The 26,844-nt window shown below is 42.2% G+C and overlaps 1 protein-coding gene across 5 annotated transcripts in view; it reads left to right on the top strand.

The window, feature by feature from the left end:
* The window catches only part of PCYT1B (phosphate cytidylyltransferase 1B, choline), a 112,970-nt gene that overhangs the window by 72,670 nt on the left and 13,456 nt on the right, over positions 1 to 26,844 (top strand). For all 5 annotated transcript variants that reach the window (XM_064573890.1, XM_064573892.1, XM_064573891.1 and 2 more), the window contains exons 6-7: positions 1,866 to 2,008; positions 4,557 to 4,745. In XM_064573890.1, the coding sequence (XP_064429960.1) occupies positions 1,866 to 2,008; positions 4,557 to 4,745 (332 nt within the window). The remainder of the gene's footprint in view (positions 1 to 1,865; positions 2,009 to 4,556; positions 4,746 to 26,844) is intronic.

Raw genomic sequence — 26,844 nt, 5'->3', positions numbered from 1 at the left:
CTGAAGAAGCTGTTTTATAAAGACCTTGGAATAGTTGAAGGAAAAGAGCAGTGGACCATGGGAGGGAATAAGAAGCCAGAAGAACCGGCCCAGGGGTTGAGAGATCTCTTTGAGGAAGTGACGCTAAAGGTGAAACCCAATGAATGACCAAGAGTTAGCCAGGTAGAGAGTGTGTTTGTGGCAGAGGGAGGGGAGGGGGCCTGCCCTCTCAGGACACTGAAGTCCAGTGTGGTGGGTCTCAGGCAGGCTCAGTTTGTTGCCCAGCTCCAGAGAATCCAATGAGAATGGGGCCCCTTACAGTGGTGGAGCCCAGGGGCCTTGGCTTAGGCAGTGAGGTTGGGGAGCAGGTCTGCGATGAGACTGGAGAGTGTGCAGGGAAGGGGTGAAGCAAGCCGCTGCAGAGCCCAGGTACGGATTTGGATCTGAATCCTGAGGACCGTAGAAAGCCAGTGAAAGATGTTGGGCAGCCCTCTGATTTCTGTTTTGAAAGACTGCTCTGTGGCTCCTGCTATGTGTAGACAGGGTTGAGGGAACAAAAATCAACATGGCCGGAGACTCTTGATATAACCCTTGAACTAGATGGTGTTAGATGGCTTTAGGTGGAGGATGGAGAAAAGCGGGTGAATTGGGGAGCTTTTTAGGAAGTAGACTAGTGAGTGGAAGGAGATTGATTGGACTTGGGGAGTGAGGGAGAAGGAAGTGGCACAGATGAGCCCAAGGTCATCTTGTCCGGTCGCCTCATTTCTCAGTTTTGGACACTGAGGTTAAGTAACTTCTGAGATGTGAGTCTTGCCCAAGTTTCCAAACTGAGAACCCAGCACCCTTGTCCCTAGGCCCTCTCTCTCATGCCGTCCCACCCCTGATATCTCTGAGTGGCCATAATCATACTGGGTAGAAATACCTCAATTGCCAACATGTCGTCTCAGTTGACGACAAGTTTAAGTATTAACCATATTCTTGCCTTGATAACACCTGTGACCTCTTTATAGCCCCGTATCGGTGCACCCAAATGCAGCTTTGAGGACGTTAAGGAAGGTCTATTAGAACTTGGCATCCTTGGTGCTTATTTTTACTCAGTCTCACGTGTTCTAGATGAAAGGGTCCTGAGTGATGAAACCACCATCCAGAGTAGACTTTTGTGAGGGAGATAAAATCATCTAGCATCCCAAGGGCATGTCTTCAAATGGGAGATGACAAAATAGTACCTTTTGCGTCTTTTCCTCAACCGCATGTGAAGCAGACTTCCTTAGGGAAGCAGAGGACTTGCCTGCCACGCTGGTGACTCTCTAGTCACTTATTCATTTAATTTGCATTTATCGAGCCCCTTCCATGTGCCAGAAAAAGGCACTGAGCTGAGGGCTGGCCGTCGAGGCACGATCTCTACTTTGAAAATGGTCCCTTTTGACAAGGAGACAGGTATTTAAAATGCGTTTGTTAAAAATAAATAAATAAATAAAATAAAATGTGTTTGTTAATGGAAGACACGTTTGTGTCCTCGAGGTCGTGGCTTCTGCTTGGTGATGTCGGGAAGGACTTGCCAGAGACAACACCTTGAAGCTGGGCCCTGCAGGAGGAGGGGAAGGCTGCAGCTGGTGTGGGCGGGGAAGGGGGATCCGAGGCAGAAAAGGCCGTGGCCCGAACGAATGCCAGGAGCGCCCAGGGCCCAGGGCCAGGGCGGCGGGCAGGCAGGAAGCGCGCGGAGCTGAGCCCAGCGCAGCCAGCTGGCGCCACATGCAGAAGCCGCACTCACACACCTGGGAGCCGCCACTCTGTCCTGGAAATGAGAGCTCTTGCGGAAAATGGGGCAGCTGAGACCATCTCACTTTTTTTTTTTTCTCTTTATCTCCTCTTTACGCTTTGAACAGGAATGTTTGTTCCAACTCAGAGAACGGAAGGCATCTCAACATCAGACATCATCACCAGAATCGTCCGTGACTATGATGTTTATGCCCGACGCAACCTCCAGAGAGGGTACACAGCCAAGGAGCTAAATGTCAGCTTTATAAATGTAAGTGTGCCCCCCTCCCCCCGCCTGTGTCCTCCGACGACCACCACACACGCCAGCACTGCCGCCATCTGTTGAGTGCTTGCTGTATGCCTCACAGTGTTCTTTTGTTTGTTTTAATTTAAATTCCAGTACCACGCAGTCCACATAACGACCTGGTGATGTATTATCCCCATTTTACAGATGGAGAAACCAGTGTCCAAAGGGCTAACATAAGTCAACCAAAGCCTATGGTAGTGAGCTCCACGTTTTATAAAGGAGCTGCCTCCCTTCCTCTTGCTCCAACCTCCGTCTTGGAGAGTTCGCAGACTTAACTGAAGGGTGTTTGGGAGATCTGCCGTCCTGAAAGGCAAGCATCGTCGTCTGCTCAAAGGGAAGGCAGGCAGGCAGAGGCAATGAAAAGCTAAACCCACAGAAAATGAGTTTAAAATTTTTTTCATTTTATTAAGGCCTTACAGATGCTCATTAGAAACCTTAATAGCCATTTCTTTTTATTGTCCAGAGAAATTACAGCTGCTTAAATAAAGCCTAAAGTCTTTGGCTTCCTTCTGCATTTGTGCCATATTGTTCCCACAGACCTGCTGTTAGTTTAATAATAGAGCAACTGTTAAAACAATCTTTAAAACAAGCAAAACAGGCTGTTACAAAGCTAAGAGGGCAGTCCCCCTCTAGTCCACCAGCTAGAGGTGATGTTAGTGCGTCTGGACAACTTTATTTGCCTGGACCCCAAGGAGGTGACAAAGTTGATTAAAACAGGAACCCTTCATCCATACGGAATTTCAGTCCCCCCAGTAGGTTTTCAAAGAGTGATTTTTCTACAAAACTAGATGCTTATGATTATGTGCCGCTATAACTATCCAGCAGCTTAACCACACCGATCCTCGGTGCCTTCTAGATGATGAGGGGCTTATTAATTGTCCACCAGTGGTTATTCCGTGGCTTCACACAAGTCGGGCAACAAAACAGAAAATGTTGGGTTCAAGTGGCACCAGAACAAGTGGCTGAAAAGAATTCCATCAAAGTGATTATTTGGTATCTTATAGAGAATAAAGCCCTGGTTATTTCAATAATTTAAACTGTCTGTTCTTTTAAATTGAATCCAGTCAGCCATCCAAGCATGTTAAACCATTTCCAAAAGTTATCGCTCGTTCTCCTCTAACGGCCTTTAGCTAAGCCGCTTAGCTCAAGAAACCGTGTAGTCAACCTGGACATGCTCACTGCCTTTCTGTGCCAACAGGCTGGCTGCCACTCACAGAGAGGGTCAAATGTGCTGGATGGGCACGTCGATGAAGCACAGGCCTCAGAGGAGGCAGGAACTTGCCAGTGGCCAGTCACCCAGTCCAAGTCCCGCCGCTTAGACACGAGTGACACTGTGCTCAGAGGGGGCCTGGCCGAGGCCCCTCAGGCAGAGTGGAGGGGGCGGCTGGTGGCTCTGGCCCGGGCTGGCCCTGACAGCAGCGTGTTACCCGGAGCCCACACCCCACCCTGAGGCTGCAGTCCAGTTTGGAAGGTCTGAATGCCCCAGTTTTGCAATATTTCAGGTGTCTCAAAAAAATTCTGAGATAGGAACTTCGGTCCTGTGTAGCGAAGAAAAAACCTTATTGCCCTGTGAGGAGAAAATATATCATGACTTCATGGAGGGGAAGACCCTCCATCTCACGTAATTTTCGTGGTTTGATAGCACTCTCATCAGGTAACACGAGAAGGGCTTACGCTGCTTCATCGTAATCAAACAGCCAACACACACTGCACTTTTAAAATGCCAGGCTTTGTGCCAGGCACTTCACGTGCACAAGCTGACCTAATTGTTACAGCAACTTGATGGGGTAGGGATGATAATTATCCCCATTTTACAGAGGAAGAAACTGAGGTTTAGAGGTGGCCCGTGACTTGCCCAACACACAAGGCCTTTCAGGCACACAGGAACAGCATTGCTGCATAAGGGCTATAAGGAGGACAAAAATCTCAGTCCAGAGAAGCTATCAGGACAAAATCTGTCTTCATCACCAAGGAAATGGATGCAGTTCAGTTAGCTTAATGGAAAATATCATTACAATGAAAATTACAGTGTCACACATGGCTTTTAAGGCCCAGCCAGTGGCCGATTTCAACCAGTACTGGCTTTAACAATGTCCCAGTAAAACCGAGAACTCGGGTGGCTTCTGAGTGACCATTCTATGGACAACTCATACTTTTGTCTACATCCCTGGAAAATTGGGGGGGGGGGGTTGTCCAATAGCTACCTGTAATAAACAGTAAATATGTATTTTTGGTTCTTATATAAGTGACTTCAACTCTGATGTTTACAACAAAGAGAATATTAAAATCACTTGTATTTCATTTTACATATCCAAGTAGACTCATGACAAATGGACTTTTCTTACAAGAGATGTGCCTTCCCGTCAATCTAGCCCTTGGAAATAGCAATATCCTGACTCTTCAGGTTAAGAACAAACACAAGTTGAATATAAAGTGACCATTAGTGTGAATGACTGGTCTCTCTCATGCCCTCTGGGATAAATCTCTTTTTTCTCTTTTCATTTTTGACCAGGAAAAGAAGTACCGCTTCCAAAACCAGGTAGACAAGATGAAGGAAAAGGTCAAGAATGTGGAGGAAAGGTCAAAGGAATTTGTCAACAGAGTGGAAGAAAAGAGTCATGATCTAATTCAGAAGTGGGAAGAGAAGTCGAGGGAATTCATTGGCAACTTCCTAGAGCTGTTTGGGCCTGACGGCGCATGGGTATGTAATTATTTCACTTGGCCCTGCAGTGATGGGCATTTTTGCTCTCTCTTCATTTTCATGGATCCACTCAAGGGTGTCCCTTATCTCAGTCCAATGTGGGCATCAGCCTGAGTAGCTTCAAGTCCATGTCATTTATTTAGTTTCGGCTTTATCCCTCAATAAGGCACCCAATAGCACCCAAAGCCAGTTCTGCTGTTTCTATTTCTTGTCCATACCTTGAAGCCATTTGGTAATTGTTGAATGTCTGTTACTGCGGAGGTTGGTTCTTTAGCTCATCGTAGTCTTTCAGTTGGAAATGAAGCAAAGCTTGCGGGTGAGAGTCAAGTGGGTCAGTGGTGTCATGGTATTTGTGTTGTGAGATAAAGCTAATGGGCTCTTGGATCCACTAGGGGAGAAGAGGGCAAAAGAAACCCAGCTGCCTTGGTCAGCTTTTTGGTCAGGTCCATTGCATGTGAGAGAGAGAGAAAGAAGAGGTAAGATTTTGCCCTGCATCTGTGGCTGTCATGCCCCGATTTTCCCATTTTTCCATGGTATATAGGTGTTGAGATAAAGTGCGCAAGTCTTAGGGAACTGAGACCATGATCTAAATCTTAAAACAGAGAAAGTGTAGAGGGTCTCATCTAAATTCTGTAGACAATTCTGAGTGGAAGCTATGAAAAGAGAAAAATTTCTGGAAACCACCTCATACTCCATTGGTATTTCTATTGTGCATGTACTTCGAGAGTAAAGAAGCAGTATTGTCAAAGCATTAATGAGGGTTCTATCAAAGAGATCTTTTAAAGCTAGCCTTCCTTTTTAAAACCAAACGAAGCGATTCCATTTGATTTCCTTGATTTTAAGTAGCCTAGATTTTCTATTATGACATGAGAAATCTCTAACAAAATCCACTTTGGCTTAATTATTTTATTGATGGGTTGTCACTGCTGCCTCTGCTCATTTGAGCTGGTTCATTATAGGATTATCTAAAAGTAAAACACTCAATTAGTAATAGAAAAAGAACAATGTTTGAGAAGTTGGAAGAGATGCTTTGCTTCAAGTCTAGTGGCCTCTAAATGATTATAGAGGTGGGTGTTGTAGGCCAATCAGGTCCTACTGGCTGAGTCTGAGAGGGGTAGAGGGTTTGCAAGGGGCTGCTTGAGCTTTCAATGACTTTTAGAAAGAGCTAGCGATAGTGGAGGAGCCAAGTGCTGGGTTCCTTTTCACTCTCCATGTGGGCCTGTTCAAGTTTTCGGCTCAAATCAGCTTAATTCATGGGCCATTTATTCATGTGCTTGTATATGCACAGTGCTAGGAAGAACGTGAAGAGAAGGTGCAGAACTTGGTCTCTGGGATTCCATGGCATCTATAACAAAGTGTAGAATTTCCCATTAGTTTAGTGTGTACTTTAATAGTTCACATTTTCACAACCTATGTTCAGGGGCTGGACAAACAGCTAGTGGTTGGTTTGTTTTTTAAATGAAACCATGTGGGTATTCACTTCCTTATAGGGATTCAGAAATGTGTCTCTGGTCTTGTAACTCAAGGGGGTGGATATTTTCTCCACTTGGAGTGAGTATAGGCAGGGAAGGAAGAGAATGTCTAGGATTTATAGATTTTAGTTGTTTCAGGCTCCCAGTGAAGGTGAAATAGTAGCTGGAATTGTTCTAGAGGAGTCTGGTGACAGCTAGCTGCGGTGATTTTTAAGAAATGAAACCCAGCTTCCAGTCTGGAGGTTTTTCTTTTTAAAACTTGCTATTAGTGTCAAAACTGTTATTAACATTAATTTACCATATCAGCCAGACTTAGACATTGCTTTTTTTCTGTTGACATTAAAAGTACAGGAATAGTTACAAGGATGTTAAACGCCAAGATAAGTAATTTGCTTTTCATGAATATGCTATTATTATAATAATTCTTTATTTGTGGATTTGGGACTAGAACTCATTTCTTAAAATAGAGGATCTGCATTACCTGCACATACAGTACTGTTACAAATAACCCCAACTTGGAGAAGTACAAAATAGAAGGATTTAAAGTACAGAACTTGGTATGACAGAATTGGTATGTGGCTCTGTAGGTAGCTTTTTATAGTGGGTATTCCATAAATGTGTCTGGCTTGAATAGATGCATGGGTGCGGGAGAGAGACCTATTCACAGAACCTTCTAGCGTCTGCAATGATGAGGTTTAATCCTCTGAATTTAGCTCTATATCATATATTTAGTTTGATACAGATATATACCCTTAGCCTTTTATTGCTTATGGTGCTTGGTACAACTTGGGCTTTGGATCAAATTCAGTTGGCAGAATGGGTTTGCTGGGCCTTCCACAACATTCTAAAATTTCTTTCCAGGAGGGCATGACCTCTAGTTTGCCATGTGCACACCACTGCCCACTGTGACTCCCTGCCACCTCCTCCAGCCTGGACGCAGCAGTTGTGTTTGCTCCATACAGTAGAGTCTTACTTTCTCCCCAAGGGACCTCATGCTTGCCGTGAAGAACTGTGATCAAAAATCCACATCCTTCCATTCCAGCAGAGTGCAAAGTGGTGGTGATGACCATGTTGTTACAGTTTAGAAGTTGTATAGCAGGTTAAAACTTTTGCAAAGCCTTTTTAAATCTACTCTACCCATTTTAACCAAACAATAAAAGGAGTATTGTAGCTGTGTTCTAGATAAAGTAACAAAGGCCTAGGAAAACTATGAAACTTTCGGAGGTTGGAGGTACTGGGATGGAGGCTGGGCCCAAGCCTCTTTCTCCTGACCAGCATTGTATCACCCACCATAGGACTGTCCCTTGGAGGCAGTCACTTTTCCTCACCCCGCTTGGGTTAGGGTACAGCAGTGTGGAGAAACAGATGTACCCAAACTGCTCTAAGGCTATGTGACAAAGCCTGTTGCCCAAATGCCACTTCAGGCCGGCTCATCTAGATTCGGGAGAGGTAGTGTCAGCTTTCCTCTTAAGCAAGCAGAAATCATGGTGTCCTTGGTGATATTATCTATTGGCGAGTAACAAATTACCCCCAAATCAGTGACTTAAAAACAACAAATCTTACTTCACAGTTTCTGCAAGTCAGGAAGCAGCTTAGCTGGGTGGTTATCATTCAGGGTCTGTCATGATGTTGCTGTCGAGAGGTCAGCTGGGGCTGGAGGATCCTCTTCCGCATTTTGTGACTGGGAACGAGGTACCCCAATTCCTCCCCACGTTGGGCCTTTGCACAGGCTGCCCGAGTGTCTTCATGACAAAGAAGCTGGCTTCCCCCTGAATAAGTGATAGAGTATTCAAGAGAAAAGCTATAGTCTTTTAAGACTAATATCTGAAGTGACAATCCCTTTATGCCATATTGTAGTGGTCACACAGACAACTGGTGTATATTGTGGGAAGATACCACACGAGGTTGTGAATAAATCCAGGAGGTGGGGCCTTGAGGGGGTGCATCATTGCTATAAGAGAGGATATAGAGAGGATATATTCCCAGGTATTCAGTCTGATGGGGGGATTATCAGAGCTTAAAAGGTTGTTTATTCATCTTCCCACCTATAGCTTTACTTATTTAACTACTTGATCCATTTTGTGTGTGTGCTTGATTCTTGTGACTAGTCTTCACTCACACTCAGAAGACAGCCTGTAACCCAACCACAGCTTCCAAGGGAAGCCTTCCCCACAGAGACTTAGTATTACCTCTCTTTGTCTTTCAGAGATAAACCCTCCAGACTATCCTCAAGGGAGGGGCTTTAGAGGAGCTGAATTCTGAAGCTCTGTTGCCATGTTGGAGGCGATGCTATTCATTTCCAAGGGCTTCAGGTCCATGGAGCCAGGATCAGGGGATGCTAAATCAGCTTTTGGTGTAGGGCCTTCCTAGTGAAACTTGGTTATTTTTGTTCGAAGTGTCAGACACATTCCTTTTAAATAGGCTACATTTTAAAAACATTTAGTATCATTTTTAATGATCTGCCACCATAGTCCTTAATTGACTTTGAACCATAGACTTGTTTCCCGTTTGAAATGAAAATGCATTTACTGTGTTTTACAACATGAACATAGACCTTTTCCTGGAGCACCAAGAGAGAATAACCTTGGTTCAGGTCCAAGTTTTTAGTTCATCCCAGACCACAAACACCCCCGGCCCCAATCCAAACAGGCATTTGCATCTAATACAGGAGATACCGCTTTTAAAAAAGCTTGATGATGTGTTAGTTTTTCAAAAATAACAGATTTACATGATGTGAGGTCCACTACTACTTTTTTCAAACTGTGATAAAATGTACCTAACAAAATTAGCATTTTAGCCATTTTAAGTGTACCATTCAGTGGCGTTAAATATATTCATAGTTGTGCAACCATCACCACTATCCATTTCCAGAACTTCTGCATCATCGCATATTGCAATTCTGTACTTATTATATAATCTGCCCCCCCCCACCAGTCCCTGGGAATCCCCCTTCTAACTTTCTGTCTCTATGAGCTTGACTACTTACTCTAGTGGAGTCCTACAGTGTTTGTCCTTTTATCTGGCTAATTTCATTTAACATGATGTCTTCAAGGTTGAACCAATGTTGTAGCAGGTATCAGAATTTCATTCCTCTTTAAAGCTGAATAATACCTCTTTGTGAAAGAATTTTATTTGCTTATCTTAAATCACTGGCCTGAGAGGCAGGCATCTAAATGAACACACAGCTTAGGAGCCTGCTGGGCTAGTCTCTAGGGACAGAGGCTGGCAGATGCCATCTTTCACTTTCCCTTTACCTCACTCCAGCTTACTGGCATTTCCCAGAAAGGAGCTTGTACCCTCCTTTGGTACCCCCATCTTGTAGCCACCGAGGGGACACCTCGAGATCTCCTGGATCTGGTAGCCAGTGCGACTTCCGCTCCAGGGTCCCTTAAGACTGACCAACTGAGAAAGTATTCTCAACCATCTACCACCCCCAGGGCATAGCAAGAGATTAGAGACCCATCTTTCTATGAAATAAATCTTTTAGCTTATCTTCATAGCTGTGGCCGGAGGGGCAGGCTTCTAATTAAACATCCATCTAAAGGCTGACCATAATTCTCTCCAGAGACCTTGGAGGACTGGTGCTAACTTCACTCTCTTTATTCCACCCACCAGAGCACCAGTAGCTCCTGGAGAGGAGATTGCACATGTGTCTGGTGTCCTTGTCTTTGGGGCTGCCAGCCTACGGACACTCCTTGAGCTCCTACCTCTCTGGTGGCTAGCCACCACCTCCAGGGCACTGCCCAGACAGTAGGCTGAGATAGCCCCCCAGTCTTTCTAGGAAAGAGCCCTATTCATTTATCCAAGAGCTGGGGCCTAAGCAAGGCTTTTGGTTTGGCACAGATCTAGGGACCTAATAAGGACCGGCACCATTGGTCATCATCTTTGCATTCACCCTCTGTCTTGCTCCAGGTCACCAATATCTACTAGAAACGAACTTGTACATGGGTGAGGTGTCCCGATTTTTAACAACCGCCATGGACGAGCACCTCTAGATGACTGGACTCTGGTGCTCAGCAGGACTGAGCTTGCAGTCCTGCAGGAGTGTATACAGAGGCGTGCCTCATTCTATTGCGCTCTACTTTATATTATTTGCAGATATTGTGTTTTCTACAAATTGAAGGATTGAGGCAACCATGCACTGAGCTCATCTATTGGCACCATTTTTCCAACAGCATTTGCTTATTTTGTGTCTGTGTCACATGTTGGTAATTCATGCAGTATTTCTTATATTTGTTACAGTGACCAGTGGTCTTTGATGTTACTCTTGTAATTGTGTTGGGACACCATGAATCGTGCACAGATAATACGGCGACCTTAATTGATAAATGTCTGTGTTCTGACTGCTCCAGTGACCAGTTTTTTTCTCATCTCTCTCCCCTTCCTTGGGCTACTTATTCTGAGACACAACAATACTGAAATGAGGCCAGCTGATAACCTTACAGTGGCCTCTCAGTTTTTAAGCAAAAGGAAGAGTCACAGGTCTCTCACTTTAGATCTAAGGCTAGAAATGCTTAAGTTTAGTGAGGAAGGTATGTTGAAAGCTCGGCCACTTGTACCAGTTTTCCAAGTTGTGAATACAAAGGAAAAGTTCTTGAAGGAAATTTAAAGTGCTACTCAAGGAAGCGGAACACTCTTCTTGCCTTCTTGCTGATACGCAGAAAGTTTTAGTGGTCTGGATAGAAGACCAGACAACCAGCCACCACATTCCCTTAGGCCAAAGCCTAATCCGGAGCAAGGCCCTACCTCTCTTCTGTTCTGTGAAGGCTGAGAGAGGTGAGGAGGCTGCAGGAGAGAAAATCTGAAGCCATCACAGGTTGGTTCATGAGGTTTAAGGAAAGAAAACTAACATAAAAGTATAAAGTGAAGCAGCAAGTGCTGATGCAGAAGTTGCAGCAAGTTATTCTGAAGCTCTAGCTCTGGAAATGCATGAAGGCGGCTACACTAAACAGATACGCAACGTAGACGAAACAGCCATTATTAGAAGAGGCTACCTAGGACTTCCATAGCTAGAGAGGGGAGTTTAAATTCTGGCTTCAAAGCTTTAAAATAGAGGCTGAGTCTCTGGTTAGGGGCTAACCTAGCTGAGGACTTTAAGTTAAAGCCACAGCTCATTTTCCATTTCAAAAATCCTTGAGCCCTTAAGAATTATGCTACATCGACTCTGCTTGTGCTCTATAAATGGAACAAAGCATGGATGACAGCACATCTGTTTACTACATGGTTTACTGAATATTGTAAGCCCACAGAAAAAAAGATCGCTTTAAAAATACTACTGCACATTGACAATGTACCTGGTCACCCAAGGGCTCTGGTGGAGATGTGAAATGAGATTAATGTTGCTTTCCTGCCTGCTCACACAACATCCCTTCTTCAGCCCATAGATCAAGAAATCACTTTGACTTTCAAGCCTTAGGATTTAAGAAACCCATTTTGTAAGGCTATAGCTGCCAGAGCTAGTGATTCTCCTGATGGAGCCGGGCAAAGTCAATTGAAAACCTTCTGGAAAGGATTTAACATCTTAGTTGCCATTAAGGACATTTGTGATTCATTGGAAGAAGTAAAGATATCAACATTCATAGGAGTTTGGAAAAAGTGGATTCTAACCATCACAGATGATCTTGAGGGGTTTCGGACGCCAGGGGAGGAAGAGACTGCAGATGTGGTGGAAAGAGCAAGAGAATAATTAGAAATAGAGCCTGGAGCTGGGAAAGAACTGCTACAGTCTCCTGACAAAACTTTAATCATCTGTTATGGATGAGCAGAGAAAGCAGTTTCTTGAGATGGAATCTACTCCTGGTGAAGATGCTGTGAAGACTGCTGAAGTGATGACAAACCATTGAGAATATTACATCAACTTAGTTGAGCCAACAGTAGCGGGGTTTGAGAGGATTGACTCCAATTTGGGAAGAAGTTCTACTGTGGATAAAATGTTGTCAGACAGCATCGCATGCTATAGAGAAATGGTTGCTGAAAGGACAGTTGAGATGGGACTTCATTGCTGTCTTAAGAAATCGCCACAGCCACCCCAGCCTTCCATCACCATCCTGATCAGTCAGCAGCCATCAACACTGAGGCAAGACCCTCCACCAAGAAGGAGATCAAAGCTCAGAAAATGGAGAGCCTATTTTAACAACAAAGTATTTTTAAATTAAGACTTCTATACTGTTTTTTTTTTAGACATAATGCAATTTCAAATTTAATAAACTACCGTATAGTGTAACTTTCGCATGCACGAGGAAACCAAAAAATTCTTTTGGCTTGCTTCATTGTTCACTTTATTGTGGTGATCTGGAACCGAACCCACATTATCGCTGAAATATGCCTATATTTGCATATTTTAAAAGCTGTTGCCTGAGGGTCTGGCTTCCAATCAGCTGAATCTAGGTGCTCACTGAGATCCTCCCTTTGGGGACACTGACAGGCCTTGGTACACCCTCCACTACTGGGATCCACTAAAAATACAATACACTACTTGAACAATCACAAAGGTTTGAGAGAGAACCCAAGAGCTGTGGGAAGGCTGAATGGTAAGTTTCATCTCTGACATGAGGTTACTCCTTCTGCACGGGTGGAGATGGCTGTTATATCTAATGCACAGAAACCAACACAGAGTATCAAGGAAACTTGAGGAATATGCTCAAAATTAAAAAAAAAAAAAACAACTCAGAGAAAGTCCTTAATGAGACAGAAATAACTGATTTACTTAATAAAGAGTTCAAAGTATGGCCATAAAGATGCTCACTGAACTTGGGAGAAGAATGGATGAACAAAGAGAAAGAAAACATAATCAAGTATCAAACGTGCTGAGCAAACTGGACAGGTAATGGACGCAAAAGAATGAAACTGGACCACCTTCTAATACTATACATAAAAATGAACTCAAAATGGATTGAAGACTTCAGTGTGAGACTTGATACCATAAAAGTCCTTGAAGAGAACATAGCAGTCATTTCTTTGACATTAGCCATGACATCATGGGACAACATCAAAATTAAAAGCTTTTGCATGGAAAAAGAGACCATCAACAAAAGGGCAACCTACTGAATTGAAGTAGATATTTGGAAAGGATATGTAAAAAATGTATACAACTTACCACCAAAAAAAAACAGTCCAATAAAAAAAAATTAGATGACCTGAACATTTTTCCAAAGAAAAATACATGTGGCCAACAGACATACGAAAAAATATTCAACCTCACTCACCATCAAGAAACTGCAAATCAGAGCCACAATGACCTATCATCACCTCACAGTCAGAATGGCATTTATCAAAACCACAAGAAATAAGTGTTGGCTAGGATGTGGAGAAAAGGGAACACTTGTACATTATTGGTGGGACTGTAAATTGGTACAGCCACTATGGAAAACAGTGTGGAGGTTCCTCAAAAAATTAAAAACAGCAATACTACTATACAACCTTTAACCAAAGGAAACAAAAACACTTATGTAAAATGTTATGCACCCCTATGTTTATTGCAGCATTTATAGTCAAGAAATGGATCCAACCTAAGTGTTCATTGATACACAAATGGATAACTATGTGCTGTGTGTAAAGATATGTATACACACAAATATGTACACACACACAATGGAATATTACTCAGCCATAAAGAAAGAAATCTTGCCCTTTGCATCAAGATGGATGGACCTAGAGAGTATTATGCTAAATGAAATAAGTCAGACAAAAAAGACAAATACTATATGATTTCACTTTTATGTGGAGTCTAAAAATCAAAATGAAAAAAAACCCTCATAAATACAGAGAAGAAACTGGTGGTTGCTGGGAGCAGGGTGGATGAATTATGTGACAGGGATAAAGAGGTACAAACTTCCAGTTATAAATTAGGTGACAGGGATAAAAAGTACAGTATAGAGAATATAGTCAATAATATTGCAATAACTTTGCATGGTGGCAGATGGTGCCTACACTTATGGTGAGCATTTCATAATGCATATACTGGTGAATCACTGTGCTGTACACCTGAAATAAAATATTGTATGTCAACTATACTTAAAGAAACTGAAGACAAATAAATGGAGAGCTACCTCTTGCTCATGGATTAGAAGAATATTGTTAAAATAGCCATACTTCCCAAAGCAATCTATAGATCCAGTGCAATCCTTATCAAAATTCAATGGCATTTCTTTTTTACAGAAAGAGAACCAACAATCCTAAAGCTTGTATGGAACCATAAAAGACCCCAAATGGCCAAAGCAATCTTGAGAAAGAACAAGGCTGAAGGCATCATGCTCCCTGATTTCAACTATATTACAAAGCTATAGTAACCAAAATAGTATGGTATTGGTATTTAATACAGATATAGATCAATGGAACAGAGTAAAGAGTCCAGAAATAAACCCACACCTACATGGTTAATTCAATTACTACAGTGGAGCTGAGAATATACAATGGGGAAAGGACAGTCTGTTCAGTAAATGGTGCTGGGAAAACTAGGTAGCCACATGCAGAAAGAATGAAACTGGACCACTATCTTACTTGAATATAAGGCTTGAAACCATAAAACTCCTGGGAGAAAACAAAACTCCAAGGAGCTCTTATAAGCTCCTTGACATCTGTCTTGCCGGTTAGGTTTAGTTTGACACCTAAAGCAAAGGCACCAAATGCAAAAATAAATAAGTGGGACTACACCAAACTAAAAAGCTTCTGCACATAAGAAACCATTAACAAAATGAAAAGGTATGCTACTGATTGGGAGCAAATATTTGCAAATCATATGTGATAAGGGGTTAATCAAAATAAGATGTCATATAACTCAACAGTACAAAAAGAAACAATCTGATTTAAAAATGGGCACGGGATCTGAAAAGACATATTTCCAAAGACGACATACAGATGGCCAACAGGACCTGAAAATGTGTTCAACATCACTAATTACTGGGAAATGCAAATCAAGACCACAAGCAGCTAGCACCCTCACACCTGTTAGAATGGCTATTCTCAAAGCGACAGATTAACAAGTGATCAGGATATGGAGAAAAGGGAACACTTGTACATTGTTAGTGGGAATGTAAATTGGTACAGCCACTATGGAGACTCCTCAGAAAGTTAAAAATAGAACTACCATATGGTCCAGCAAATACACTTCTGGATATTTATCTGAAGGATATGAAAACACTAATTTGAAAAGATCTATATATCACCATATTCACTGCAGCATTATTTACAATATCCAACACATGGAAGCAACCTAAGTATCCATCAATGTATAAATGGATAATGAAAATGTATATAGACACCATGGAATATTATTCAGAAAAGAAGGAAATCTTGCCATTTGCAACAAATTGTTGGACCATGATGTCATTATGCTAATTAGAGAAAGACAAATACTGAGTGATCTCATTTATTTGTGGAATCTAAAACAAACAAGCAAAAAAACCCAGTGCTCGTCAATACAGAGAACAAATTGGTGGTTGTCAGAGGCAGGCGGTGGGTGCAGGCAAAATGGGTTAAGGGGGTCAAAACGTACAGACTTGGGCAACCCTCTCAGGTCCCCTCCCTCTTCGGGAGCTTTGTACTATCACTCAATAAAACTTTCTTTGCTGCCCACCAAAAAAAAAAAAAAGGTACAAACTTAACAATTATAAAATACATCATGGGCATGTAGTGTACAGCATGGTGACTACGGTTAATAATCCTCTATTAAGTATTGGAAAATTGCTAAGGGAGTAGCTCTTAAAAGTTCTCATCACAAGAAAAAAAATGTAACTATATATGGTGATGGATACTAACTAGACTAACTGTGGTGATCATTTCACAATATGTACAAATAGTGAATCATCCTGTTGTACCCCTGAAACTAATGTCTGTTATACCTCAATAAAAAAATAAACATGAGCATAGACACCCCCTTGCCCCCTTATTTACTGCTATATCCTCAGGGCTTATATTTATGCCTGAACCATAAATAGTGTGCTGTCAGTAAATGTTTATTGAAGGAATGAGTGGTCAACTCTCAGATTCTCCATGCCAAGAAAACCCTCCATAATATTTTATGATACACAAAATGTTTTCTTTCCCAACACCCATCTTGGGAATACTCTACTCTATGCAAGTTGAGAAAAAATAATCTACATCAGATTGTGTGTATACATACACATATACATATATACATGTACACACACATATATATGTATATATATAATGGGATATTATTTATATATACATTTTATTGATTCATGCATTAATGGACATTTGGACTGTTTCCATCTTTTGGCTATTATGAATCAACATTGCTATACAAATATCTGTTTAATCTCCTGCTTTCATTTCTTTTGGTTATATACCCAGAAGTTGAATTTCTAAATAATATGGTAATTCTATTTTTAAATGTTTTTAGAAACTTACACACTGTTTTTCACACTGACTGCACCATTTTACATTCCAGTGCAATGCACAAGGGTTCTGATTTCTCCACATTCCTTCCAGCGCTTGTTACACCGTGTGTGTGTAAAGAGAATATTTATATATAATATATAAATATTATATTATATAAATAATATATATATAATCATCCTAATATAGCATGCTAATGTTTAAGACTGTTTTGATTTTACAAAACGTAAAATTCAGTTTGTGGGTCTGAATTAATTTCCTACTTGAAGCTTTTGACAGTTGGTTTCAAAAATTTGGCTTCCAACAAATGCACAAGTAAATGAGTCAACAGAAAAGCTTCTTACTATTAAAGTGGCTAATTACAGAGAGTTGGGCAGGAGCAGGACTCACCTCCTAGCTGAGTGCCTTAGCCAAGTTCCTTTCCCTCAGCTAGCTTGTAGGGTTGTTGAGTGGATGAAATTGTCACACTCTAAAGCCCTTTAACAACACCTAGGCATATGTCAGGCATTGTTTGTAAGGGTTAGTTTTTGTTGTTTATTGATTTGGCTGAAACAAACGCTCTCTTTGAATTCCACAGTGCTTACCAGAAGTCCAAACCAGACATAACTCAGATATTTTTCATTTCTTTTTGTGGCAGTTAAGCTGGAATCTCTCTGAAATCCTGAAACCTCGGAAGGCATTTGTCAGGACATTTACTGTCTCAGTAGATGTGAAGAACTTCTTAAAAAGGAGAAGTTTGTGGGAAGAGAAATAGAAAATTAGTTTTAATGGGACAGGAGCAAATGGGATTATTTTCTTGGGAGAACACTTTATCAATGAAAGTATCTTAATACAGTTACAGGTGTAATTTAAATACCTTTTCTTTATGAAAATGCCATGCCATGGTCTTATTTTTGTATTCCTAAACTGCTTTTCTTACCAGGAAGCTCATTACAAACTGTCTCCTGACCTGATCCAATTTAACTCCTTTGCAGAAGAATCATGCTTCATAATGCACCAGAAACAGATCACAGAGCTTCCAAACTGAGACCTAGAGTTGTTTTGCACGGATATCACATTATATGAAGTGTGACACCATTGTTTATCATCAAGGATTCAAATTATTGCATTACCTTAGGCATAATATTCTCAGTTATGAGCTTGAGTCAAACTACAGTAGACAAGCTGTAGATTACTTACAAAGTGAGCTTCTAATGGAAATACTGACAATCCATTAACAGTGAGAGCTAATGGCTGCCACTATAAATATACTTAAATATTATAGTAATAAAAATACTTATTTTCAAAGGACTTCTAGAAGCTCAAGGATTCTTTTAATGTTGCTATTAATAATAGGCCACCCTATCCTTTTGGCATTTGATTTTGTCTCATAAATGGGCTTCCTCTAAGGTAATGATGTTGTACTACTGCCCTTTTTTTCTGTTAGATTTTGAGGGGGTTGGATGTCTTTTGGCAGAATTATCAATGCCTTTAATGGAAAGTGAATAATTGGTAGGTTCTTAGAATTGTGGAATTTTAAATCTGCAAATGTTCTTAGTGATCAGCAAGTCTTCTCAATTATATATGCTAGAGGAAACTTGAGATCCTAAAAAGTAATGGACTAGAGCTTATAAAGGTTGGGGGAGGGATTGATGAAGTGCCTGAAGCCCTACCGTTCTGTGTCATTAATGCAGGGCCTGTTGCCTCCTCTCCTTGCCTCAGTCATCTGTCTTCCTTATGGTGATAAAAGTAATGCGTGTTCATTACAGAACTGTTAGAAAGTAAGGAAAATGGGACGCCTGGTGGCTCAGTTGGTTAAGCGTCTGCCTTCGGCTCAGGTCATGATCCCAGGGTTCTGGGATCGAGCCCCATATTGGGCTCCTTGCTCCGTGGGGAGCCTGCTTCTCTCTCTGCCTGCCGTTTCCCCGCTTGTGCACGCACTCTCTCTCTCTGACAAATAAATAAATAATAAATAAATCTTTAAAAGAAAGAAAGAAAAAAACTAAACGAGAACAGACTAAAATTCACCTGCAGTGCAACTGCACAGATTAGTCACTGGGATCTCGCGCCCATCTTTTCACCATTTGCACGTGTATGTTTCCTTTTACAAAATGGGATCACGCAGAATATATGGCTCCCAAATCATTTTTACCGTGCAGTAGCTCACAAACATTCTCACACTATTATATTCTTTAAGGACTGGATTTTCATCAGCTGCCTAATGTATTACCTCAGAGTTGTGCAAGATTTCTCTCACCTATTTCAGGGGTTTGCAGTTTTGTCTGTGATGACCCTGCAATGAATATCCGTGTACCCAATGAGTATTTATTTACGGCTCAGATTATCTCCTCAGGAAACAAAAGTTTTTACACCTATTGCCCAGTTACTCCTCAGAAAGGTACCATTATTTCACCCTGCCGCCAGCAGTAACAGGAGTGTGGTTTTTTCCTGAGCCCTCACCAGCACTGGCCATTACAAATTAAAAAAAAAATCTGGGGAGATTAAGCTCATCAAGATGGTGACATAAGTCATTCCTGACTTTGCTCCCCCTCACAAGAAGAATTAACAACTATTCATAGATAAGACGCCACTGAGAGAATCCTGGAACATGGGGGTGAGGCTATGTGCTGACCTTATTGCCTCTAAGCCAGGCCAGCCCAGCATTACACAGAGGTCTCTGCTGAGCCTCCAGTTTTTATAGTGGGAAAAGAGAGTCCAGGGTGGACACCCAGTTCCCCGAGCCTTGTAGGTCACTGCTTGGGAGCCCCCACTCTGGTCTCATTCTGTAGGAATTGCAAGGCAATCTGCAGGCATCGGCCACTGAGAATCTGAAGGGGAGGGGCTTCCAACAACCAGTGCGGATGTGGGCAGACTGAGTTCCTACCTGCAGCACCCAAGCAGTGGTAGTCCCGGCTCGTGATTTTGCTTATCTGCAGAGCCAAGACAGTGGCACAACTGGCCCAGGGAACTGAGCAGGGCACAAGTCTGCCTGATTCTGGCCCTCAAACAAAGAGATTCTTCTGGCCCTGGAGCCCGGTCTGCCTCTGTGCAGGAAGGGTTGCTGAGTCATAGCCCTCTGTCCCCTACTGCTGAGTGAGGCTCCCAACCCTGCCCGACCAGAAAGGCTGGCGAGAACAGCTGGGAAGCTACAGAGTCCAGCAGCACTTGAGCCAAGAGTATGGCAGGAAGAGCTGATTGCCTGCAAAGCCAGGGCTAGGTGGTGAGGGTTCACTGACTCCACCCAGGCATTGGAACTAATTCATAGCCTACCCACTACTGAGTGCAGCTCCTGACCAGGCCCCGCCCCCGACCAGAAGGCCTGATCTGGAAAAACCGGGAGCCTATTTGGAGCTGGCCCTCCTGTCCCACGCAGGCAAGGGAGCTAAGTCATAGCCCCATCCACTGCTGAGTAAAGCTCTGAGCACCGCCCAAAGAGAAAGCTTGGCTGTAAGACCGGGAAAGCTGCAAAGCCCAGCAACATTCAAGCACAGAGTCCAACAGGCAGAGCTGATAGTCTGCAGAGCAAAGCCAATGACTCCATTCGGGCAGGAAACTTGTGGCATAGGTTGGCTTGAGTCAAGACCATAAACCTAAAGCCTTTCTGGCCTTGGAGCTACTTCTCTTGTTGTGCCTGGATACATAAACTAATTCATAGCCCTGCCCACTGAATACAACTTTTGGCCTGCCTGACCAAGGAACCTAACTAGAACACACAGAAAACTATGTATCCCAACCAACAGACCTACTTATAGTGGCAGTTGAACAGAGATCACTGTCCATGATGCTCTTTATCTGCAGAACAAAACAAGGTGACCCATTCTAGCCAGAGAATTTAGTACACAGCCTTGCCTGATTTAGGTCCTGAAACAATGAGCCTTGTAGGCCCATTTTCCTGCCCCAAGAAGGCAGAGAAGCTAATTCATAGCTCCATCTGCTGCTTAGTATGGAGTCCTGCCAGTCCAGTAAGCCTGACCAGAGAACCCAGGCAATTGGTACAGTCTCATTTGTTACGGAACCAAACAAGCAGTCTTATCCAACCATTCTCAGACAGTGGCACCCCTAACCCCAACCTCAGAGCTCAACCAGGGGCCTCACCCAGAAATTGACCCTGATAGCAAAACTCCACCTGCCCAAGGACATTACCAACTGACACATCCAGAAACCCACACTGAGGGGACTGGCAAAGAGCAATCTCTGCCAAAGCAAACCCATAAAGTCTGGAAGAGGAGACTGCTTACTCAGATGCACAGAGACCAATGTAAAGAATCAAGGATCATGAAAAAAATCTATTAACATGACACCAAAAAAAGAAACTACTAAAGCTCTAATAACTGACCTTAAAGAAATGGCTATCTATGAACAGTCAGATTTCACAATAATCCTTTTTAAAGTTTAGTCAACTGCAATAAGACATAGAAAACTAAAAATTAGGAAAATGATGTATAAACAAAACAAGAAGTTCAACACAGAAATAGAAACCATCAAAAAAACTGTAGAGCTGAAAAATACAATGACTGAACTAAAAAATTCAACAGAGCTTCAAAAGGAGACTCAGGGCTCCTGGTTGGCTCGTCGGTAGAGGGTGCAACTCTTGATCTTGGGGTTATGAGTCTGAGCCCCATGTTGGGTGTAGAGATTACTTAAAAATATTATCTTAGGGGCACCTGGGTGGCTCAGTCATTAAGCATCTGCCTTTGGCTCAGGTCATGATCCCAGGGTCCTGCTGGGCTCCCTGCTCAGTGGGAAGCCTGCTTCTCCCTCTCCCACTCCTCCTGCTTGTGTTCCCTCTCTTGCTGTCTCTCTCTCTGTGTCAGATAAAATCTTTAAAAATAATAATATCTTAAAAGACTCAGCTATGCAGAAAAAACAGTGACCTAGAAGAGAAGACTTTTGAAATAATCCAGTTAGAGGAACAACAACAACAAAAAAGGATGAAGTGAACAAAACATACATGACATAAGGACACAATCAAGACAAACAATATTTACATTAAGGGAATTTCAAAAGGAAAAGAGAATGAGGAGGGAATGGGTACAAAAAGTAAATTTAAAGCAGTAATGGCTTAAAACATCCCAATCCATGAGGTACAAAAAATCCCAAATAAGATGAATAGGGCTACACTGATACAGACTGTAATTAAATTGTCAAAAGTCAAAGAAAAAATTTGGAAAACAGCAAGAGAAAAAAGGTAAATTACATACAAGGGAACCATCATGAGACTATCAGTGGACTTCTCAACAAAATTGGCTTGGGCCCAGAGAGAATGGGATAGTATGTCCAAAATATTGAAAGAAAAAAATGTCAACCAAGAATTCTGTACCTGGCAAAGCTATCTTTTAGAAATGAAGAAATAAAGGCTTCCCCCCCAAAACAAAGCTGAGTTCACCACCACCAGACCTGCCTTATAAGAAATGCTAAAGGGGGGTGTTTGAGTAAAAGGACATTAATGAACATCATAAAACATAAGGTAGTGTAAAACTTACTGGTAATGGTAAATATATAGTCAAAATAAGAATCTGTAATGTGGTAGTGGTGGTGTGTAATCCACTTACAACTCTATTTTAAAAGTTAGGGGGGAGAGGAAAAGATGGCGGAGAAGTAGGGGACCCTATTCCAACTGGTCCCCGGAATTGAGCTGGATATCTACCAGACCACTCTGAACACCCATGAAATCAGTCTGAGATGTAAGAAGATAGATCTGGATCTCTACAAACAGAATATCACAGGCAGTTGGTTTTGAGGTATGAAGCGGGGAGCCGTGATTCTGCAGGCAGATATCCGAAGATAAACGGCAGGGGGAGGGAGCCGTGGGGATCCTACACCACCAGTGAGTGATAGCCTCCAGCGCTGGGGACAGGGCACAGACTCGCAGACCAGTAGTGATGGGGAAAGGACTCTAGGGCAGCCCCCAGGGCGGAAACCCGGAGCTGCGGGGTCGCGCACGCAAACTGGGAGTGGTTGGTGGTTTTAGAAGCACAAAGGGCAGAGACGTGCCCCGACCTGGAGGCAGGACTAGGAGCACTGCGGAGGGGCACACAACCCGGGAGGCTGCAGTTTATAGCATCACGGACAGAAACGGAGATGGTGTGGCCTGGAGAGCTCACTGAAGAACAGACTGCGATCTCTCTGCTCTGAGGCAGAGGGTTGGAAACTATCTCTTCTGCTCTGACTCTCAGAAGAGATGCGGAAAGCCGCCAGAGAACAAAAGCCCCCAAAAAACAGTTTTCACTGAGCCCATCCCCTGCCACAGGGGGCAGGGCAACTCTGCTCAAACAGGGTTGCCTGAGTAATGGTGCGGCAGGCCCCTCCCCCAGAAGACAGGCTGGGAGAACAAGAGGCCGACAACCCTAAGGTCCCTATAAAACAGGTGCATCTTGCTTGGGTTCTGGTCAATAATTTGGATTCTGTACATACCCTCAACCACCCCTCAACAGAATGACTAGGAGGAGGAACCCCCCAAAATAGGAAAGACTCAGAGACTGACTTCTGCCACAGATTTACAAATGGATACAGATATAACCAAGATGTCAGAGATGGAATTCAGGGTAGCAATTGTGAAGACAATAGCTAGAATGGAGAAATCGATTGATGGCAACATAGAGTCTCTAAGGGCAGAAATGAAAGCTGAACTGGCAGAACTTAAAAATGCTATAAATGAGATCCAATCTAATCTAGATATTTTAACAGTTAGGGTAAGCGAGGCAGAAGAACAAATTAGTGATCCAGAACACCACTTACTAGACAAAAAGGAAAAAGAGGCAGCCAGGGAAAAACAACTCAAAATCCATGAAAATACAATCAGAGAAATAAGTGACACCATGAAACTTTCCAATGTCAGAATTACTGGAATCCCTGAGGGGGTAGAGAGAGAGAGAGAGGACTAGAAGATATATTGTATCTCAGCAATATATATCTCAGCAAATTGTAGCTGAGAACTTCCCTAATCTGGGGAATGAGACAAACATTCGTGTTCTAGAGGCAGAGAGAACCCTTCCCAAGATCAAGGAAAACAGGCCAACGCCCCAGCATGTAATAGTAAAACTCGCAAATCTTAGAACCAAGGAAACCATCTTAAGGGCAGTTAGGGGGAAGGGATTCCTTATGTACAGAGAGAGGAACATCAGAATAACGTCAGACCTATCCACAGAGACCTGGCAAGCCAGAAAGGCCTGGCAAGACATATTCAGGGTATTAAATGAGAAAAACATGCAGCCAAGAATACTTTATCTGGCAAGGCTGTCATTTAGAATGGATGGAGTGATGCAGAGCTTCCAAGACTGGCAGAAACTGAAAGAATATGTGACCACTAAGCCGGCCCTGCAAGAAATATTATTGGGGGGGGGGGGTTCTATAAAAGGAGAAAGACCCCAAGAGTGATACAGAACAGAAATTTACAGGGACAATCTATAAAAACAAGGTCTTCACAGGCAACATAATGACAATAAATTCATATCTTTAATAATCACTCTCAATGTGAACGGCCTAAATGCTCCCATAAAATGGCACAGGGTTGCAGATTGGATAAGAAGACAGGACCCATCCATATGCTGTCTACAAGAGACTCATTTTGAACCTAAAGATACATCTAGACTGAAAGTGAAGGGATGGAGATCTATCTTCCATGCCAACAGACCCCAAAAGAAAGCTGGGGTAGCAATTCTTATATCAGACAAATTAGATTTTAAGCTAAAGACTGTAGTTAGAGACACAGAAGGACACTGTATCATTCTTAAAGGGTCTATCCAACAAGAAGATCTAACAACTGTAAATATCCACACCCCCAACATGGGAGCAGCGATCTATATAAGCCAACTGTTAACCAAAATAGTCATATTGCTAACAATGCGTTAATTGTAGGAGACCTCAATACTCCACTCTCAGCAATGGACAGATCATCTAAGCAGAAAATCAACAAAGAAACAAGAGCTTTGAATGACGCACTGGACCAGATGGACCTCATAGATATATACACAACATTCCACCCTAAAACAACAGAATACTCATTCTTCTCAAGTGCACACAGAACTTTCTCCAGAATAGACCACATACTGGGTCACAAATCAGGTCTCAACCGATACCAAAAGATTGAGATTATTCCCTGCATATTCTCAGGCCATAATGCTTTAAAACTGGAACTCAATCACAAGAAAAAATTTGGAAGAAATTCAAACACTTGGACGCTAAAGACCACTCTGCTCAATAACGTTTGGGTCAACCAAGAAATCAAAGAAGAACTTAAACAATGATGGAAACCAATGAGAACGAAAACACATCTGTCCAAAACCTATGGGATACTGCAAAGGCGGTCCTAAGGGGGAAATACATAGCCATCCAAGCCTCACTCAAAAAAAACCAGAAAAATCCCGAATTCACCAACTAACTGTACACCTTAAAGAACTAGAGAAAAAGCAACAAACGATGCCTAAGCCATGCATTAGAAGAGAAATAAGATTAGAGCAGAGATCAATGAATTAGAAACCAGAAACACAGATCAGATCAATGAAACTAGAAGCTGGCTCTTTGAAAGAATTAATAAGATCGATAAACCACTGGCCAGACTTATCCAAAAGAAAAGAGAAAGGACCCAAATTAATAAAATTATGAATGAAAGGGAAGAGATCACAACTAACACCAAGGAAACAGAAACAATTATTAGAAATTATTATCAACAACTATATGCCAATAAATTGAGCAACCTGGGAGAAATGGATGCCTTCCTGGAAACCTATAAACTGCCAAGACTGAAACAGGAAGAAATTGACAACCTGAATAGGCCAATAACCAGTAACGAGATTGAAGCAGTGATCAAGAACCTCCCAAAAAACAAGAGTCCAGGGCCTGATGGATTCCCTGGGGAATTCTACCAAACATTCAAAGAAGAAATAATACCTATTCTCCTGAAGCTGTTTCAAAAATAGAAACAGAAGGAAAACTTCCAGACTCATTCTATGAGGCCAGCATTACCTTAATCCCCAAACCCAGGCAAAGATCCCATTAGAAAGGAGAATTTCAGACTGATATCCCTGATGAATATGGATTCCAAAATACTCAACAGAATCCTAGCTAATAGGATCCAACAATACATTAAAAAGATCATCCACCACGACCAAGTGGGATTTATCCCCGGGATGCAAGGGGTTCAACATTCTCAAATCAATCAATGTGATAGAACACATTAATAAGAGGAGGGAGAAGAACCATATGGTCCTCTCAATTGATGCAGAAAGAGCATTTGACAAAATACAGCATCCTTTCCTGATTAAAACTCTTCAGAGCATAGGGATAGAGGGAACATTCCTCAAGTTTATAAAATCCATCTATGGAAAACCCACAGTGAATATCATCCTCAATGGGGAAAAGCTGAGAGCCTTTCCCTTAAGATCAGGAACACGACAAGGATGCCCACTCCCGCCACTATTGTTCAACACAGTACTAGTGCTAGAAGTCCTAGCAACAGAAATCAGACAATAAAAAGAAATAAAAGGTATTCAAATTGGCAAAGAAGAAGTCAAACTCTCTCTCTTTGCAGATGACATGATACTTTATGTGGAAGATCCAAAAGACTCCACCCCCAAATTACTAGAACTCATACAGCAACTCAGTAATGTGGCAGGATACAAAATCAATGCACAGAAATCAGTTGCTTTCCTATACACTAACAATGCAACTGTAGAAAGAGAAATTAGAGAAACGATTCCATTTACAATAGCACCAAAAGCCCTAAGGTATCTCAGAATAAACCTAACCAAAGAGGTAAAGGATCTACACTCTAGGAACTACAGAACACTCATGAAAGAAATTAAAGAAGATGCAAAAAGATGGAAAAACATTCCATGCTCATGGACCAGAAGAATAAACATTGTTAAAAAGTCTATGCTACCCAGAGCAATCTATACCTTCAATGCCATCCCGATCAAAATTCCAATGACTTTTTTCAAAGTGCTAGAACAAACAATCCTAAAATTTGTATGGAATCAGAAAAGACCCCAAATCGCCAAGGAAATGTTGAAAAAGAAAAAGCTGGGGGCATCACGTTGCCTGATTTTAAGCTATATTACAAAGTAGTGATCACCAAGACAGCATGGTACTGGCACAGAAACAGACATATAGACCAATGGAACAGAATAGAGAACCCAGATATGGACCCTCAACTCTATGGTCAAATAATCTTCAACAAAGCAGGAAAAAAATATGCAATGGAAAAAAACATGGTGCTGGGAAAATTGGACAGCTATCTACAGAAGAATGAAACTTGACCATTCTCTAACAACATACACAAAGATAGACTC

The sequence above is a fragment of the Mirounga angustirostris genome, unplaced genomic scaffold (genome assembly GCF_029215605.1).
Source record: "Mirounga angustirostris isolate CCGP_5_RB_7025 unplaced genomic scaffold, mMirAng1.0.hap1 SCAF_11, whole genome shotgun sequence".
Lineage (NCBI taxonomy): Eukaryota > Metazoa > Chordata > Mammalia > Carnivora > Phocidae > Mirounga > Mirounga angustirostris.
Note: the sequence above shows the minus strand (reverse complement) of the source record. Positions and strands in the feature narration are given on the sequence as shown.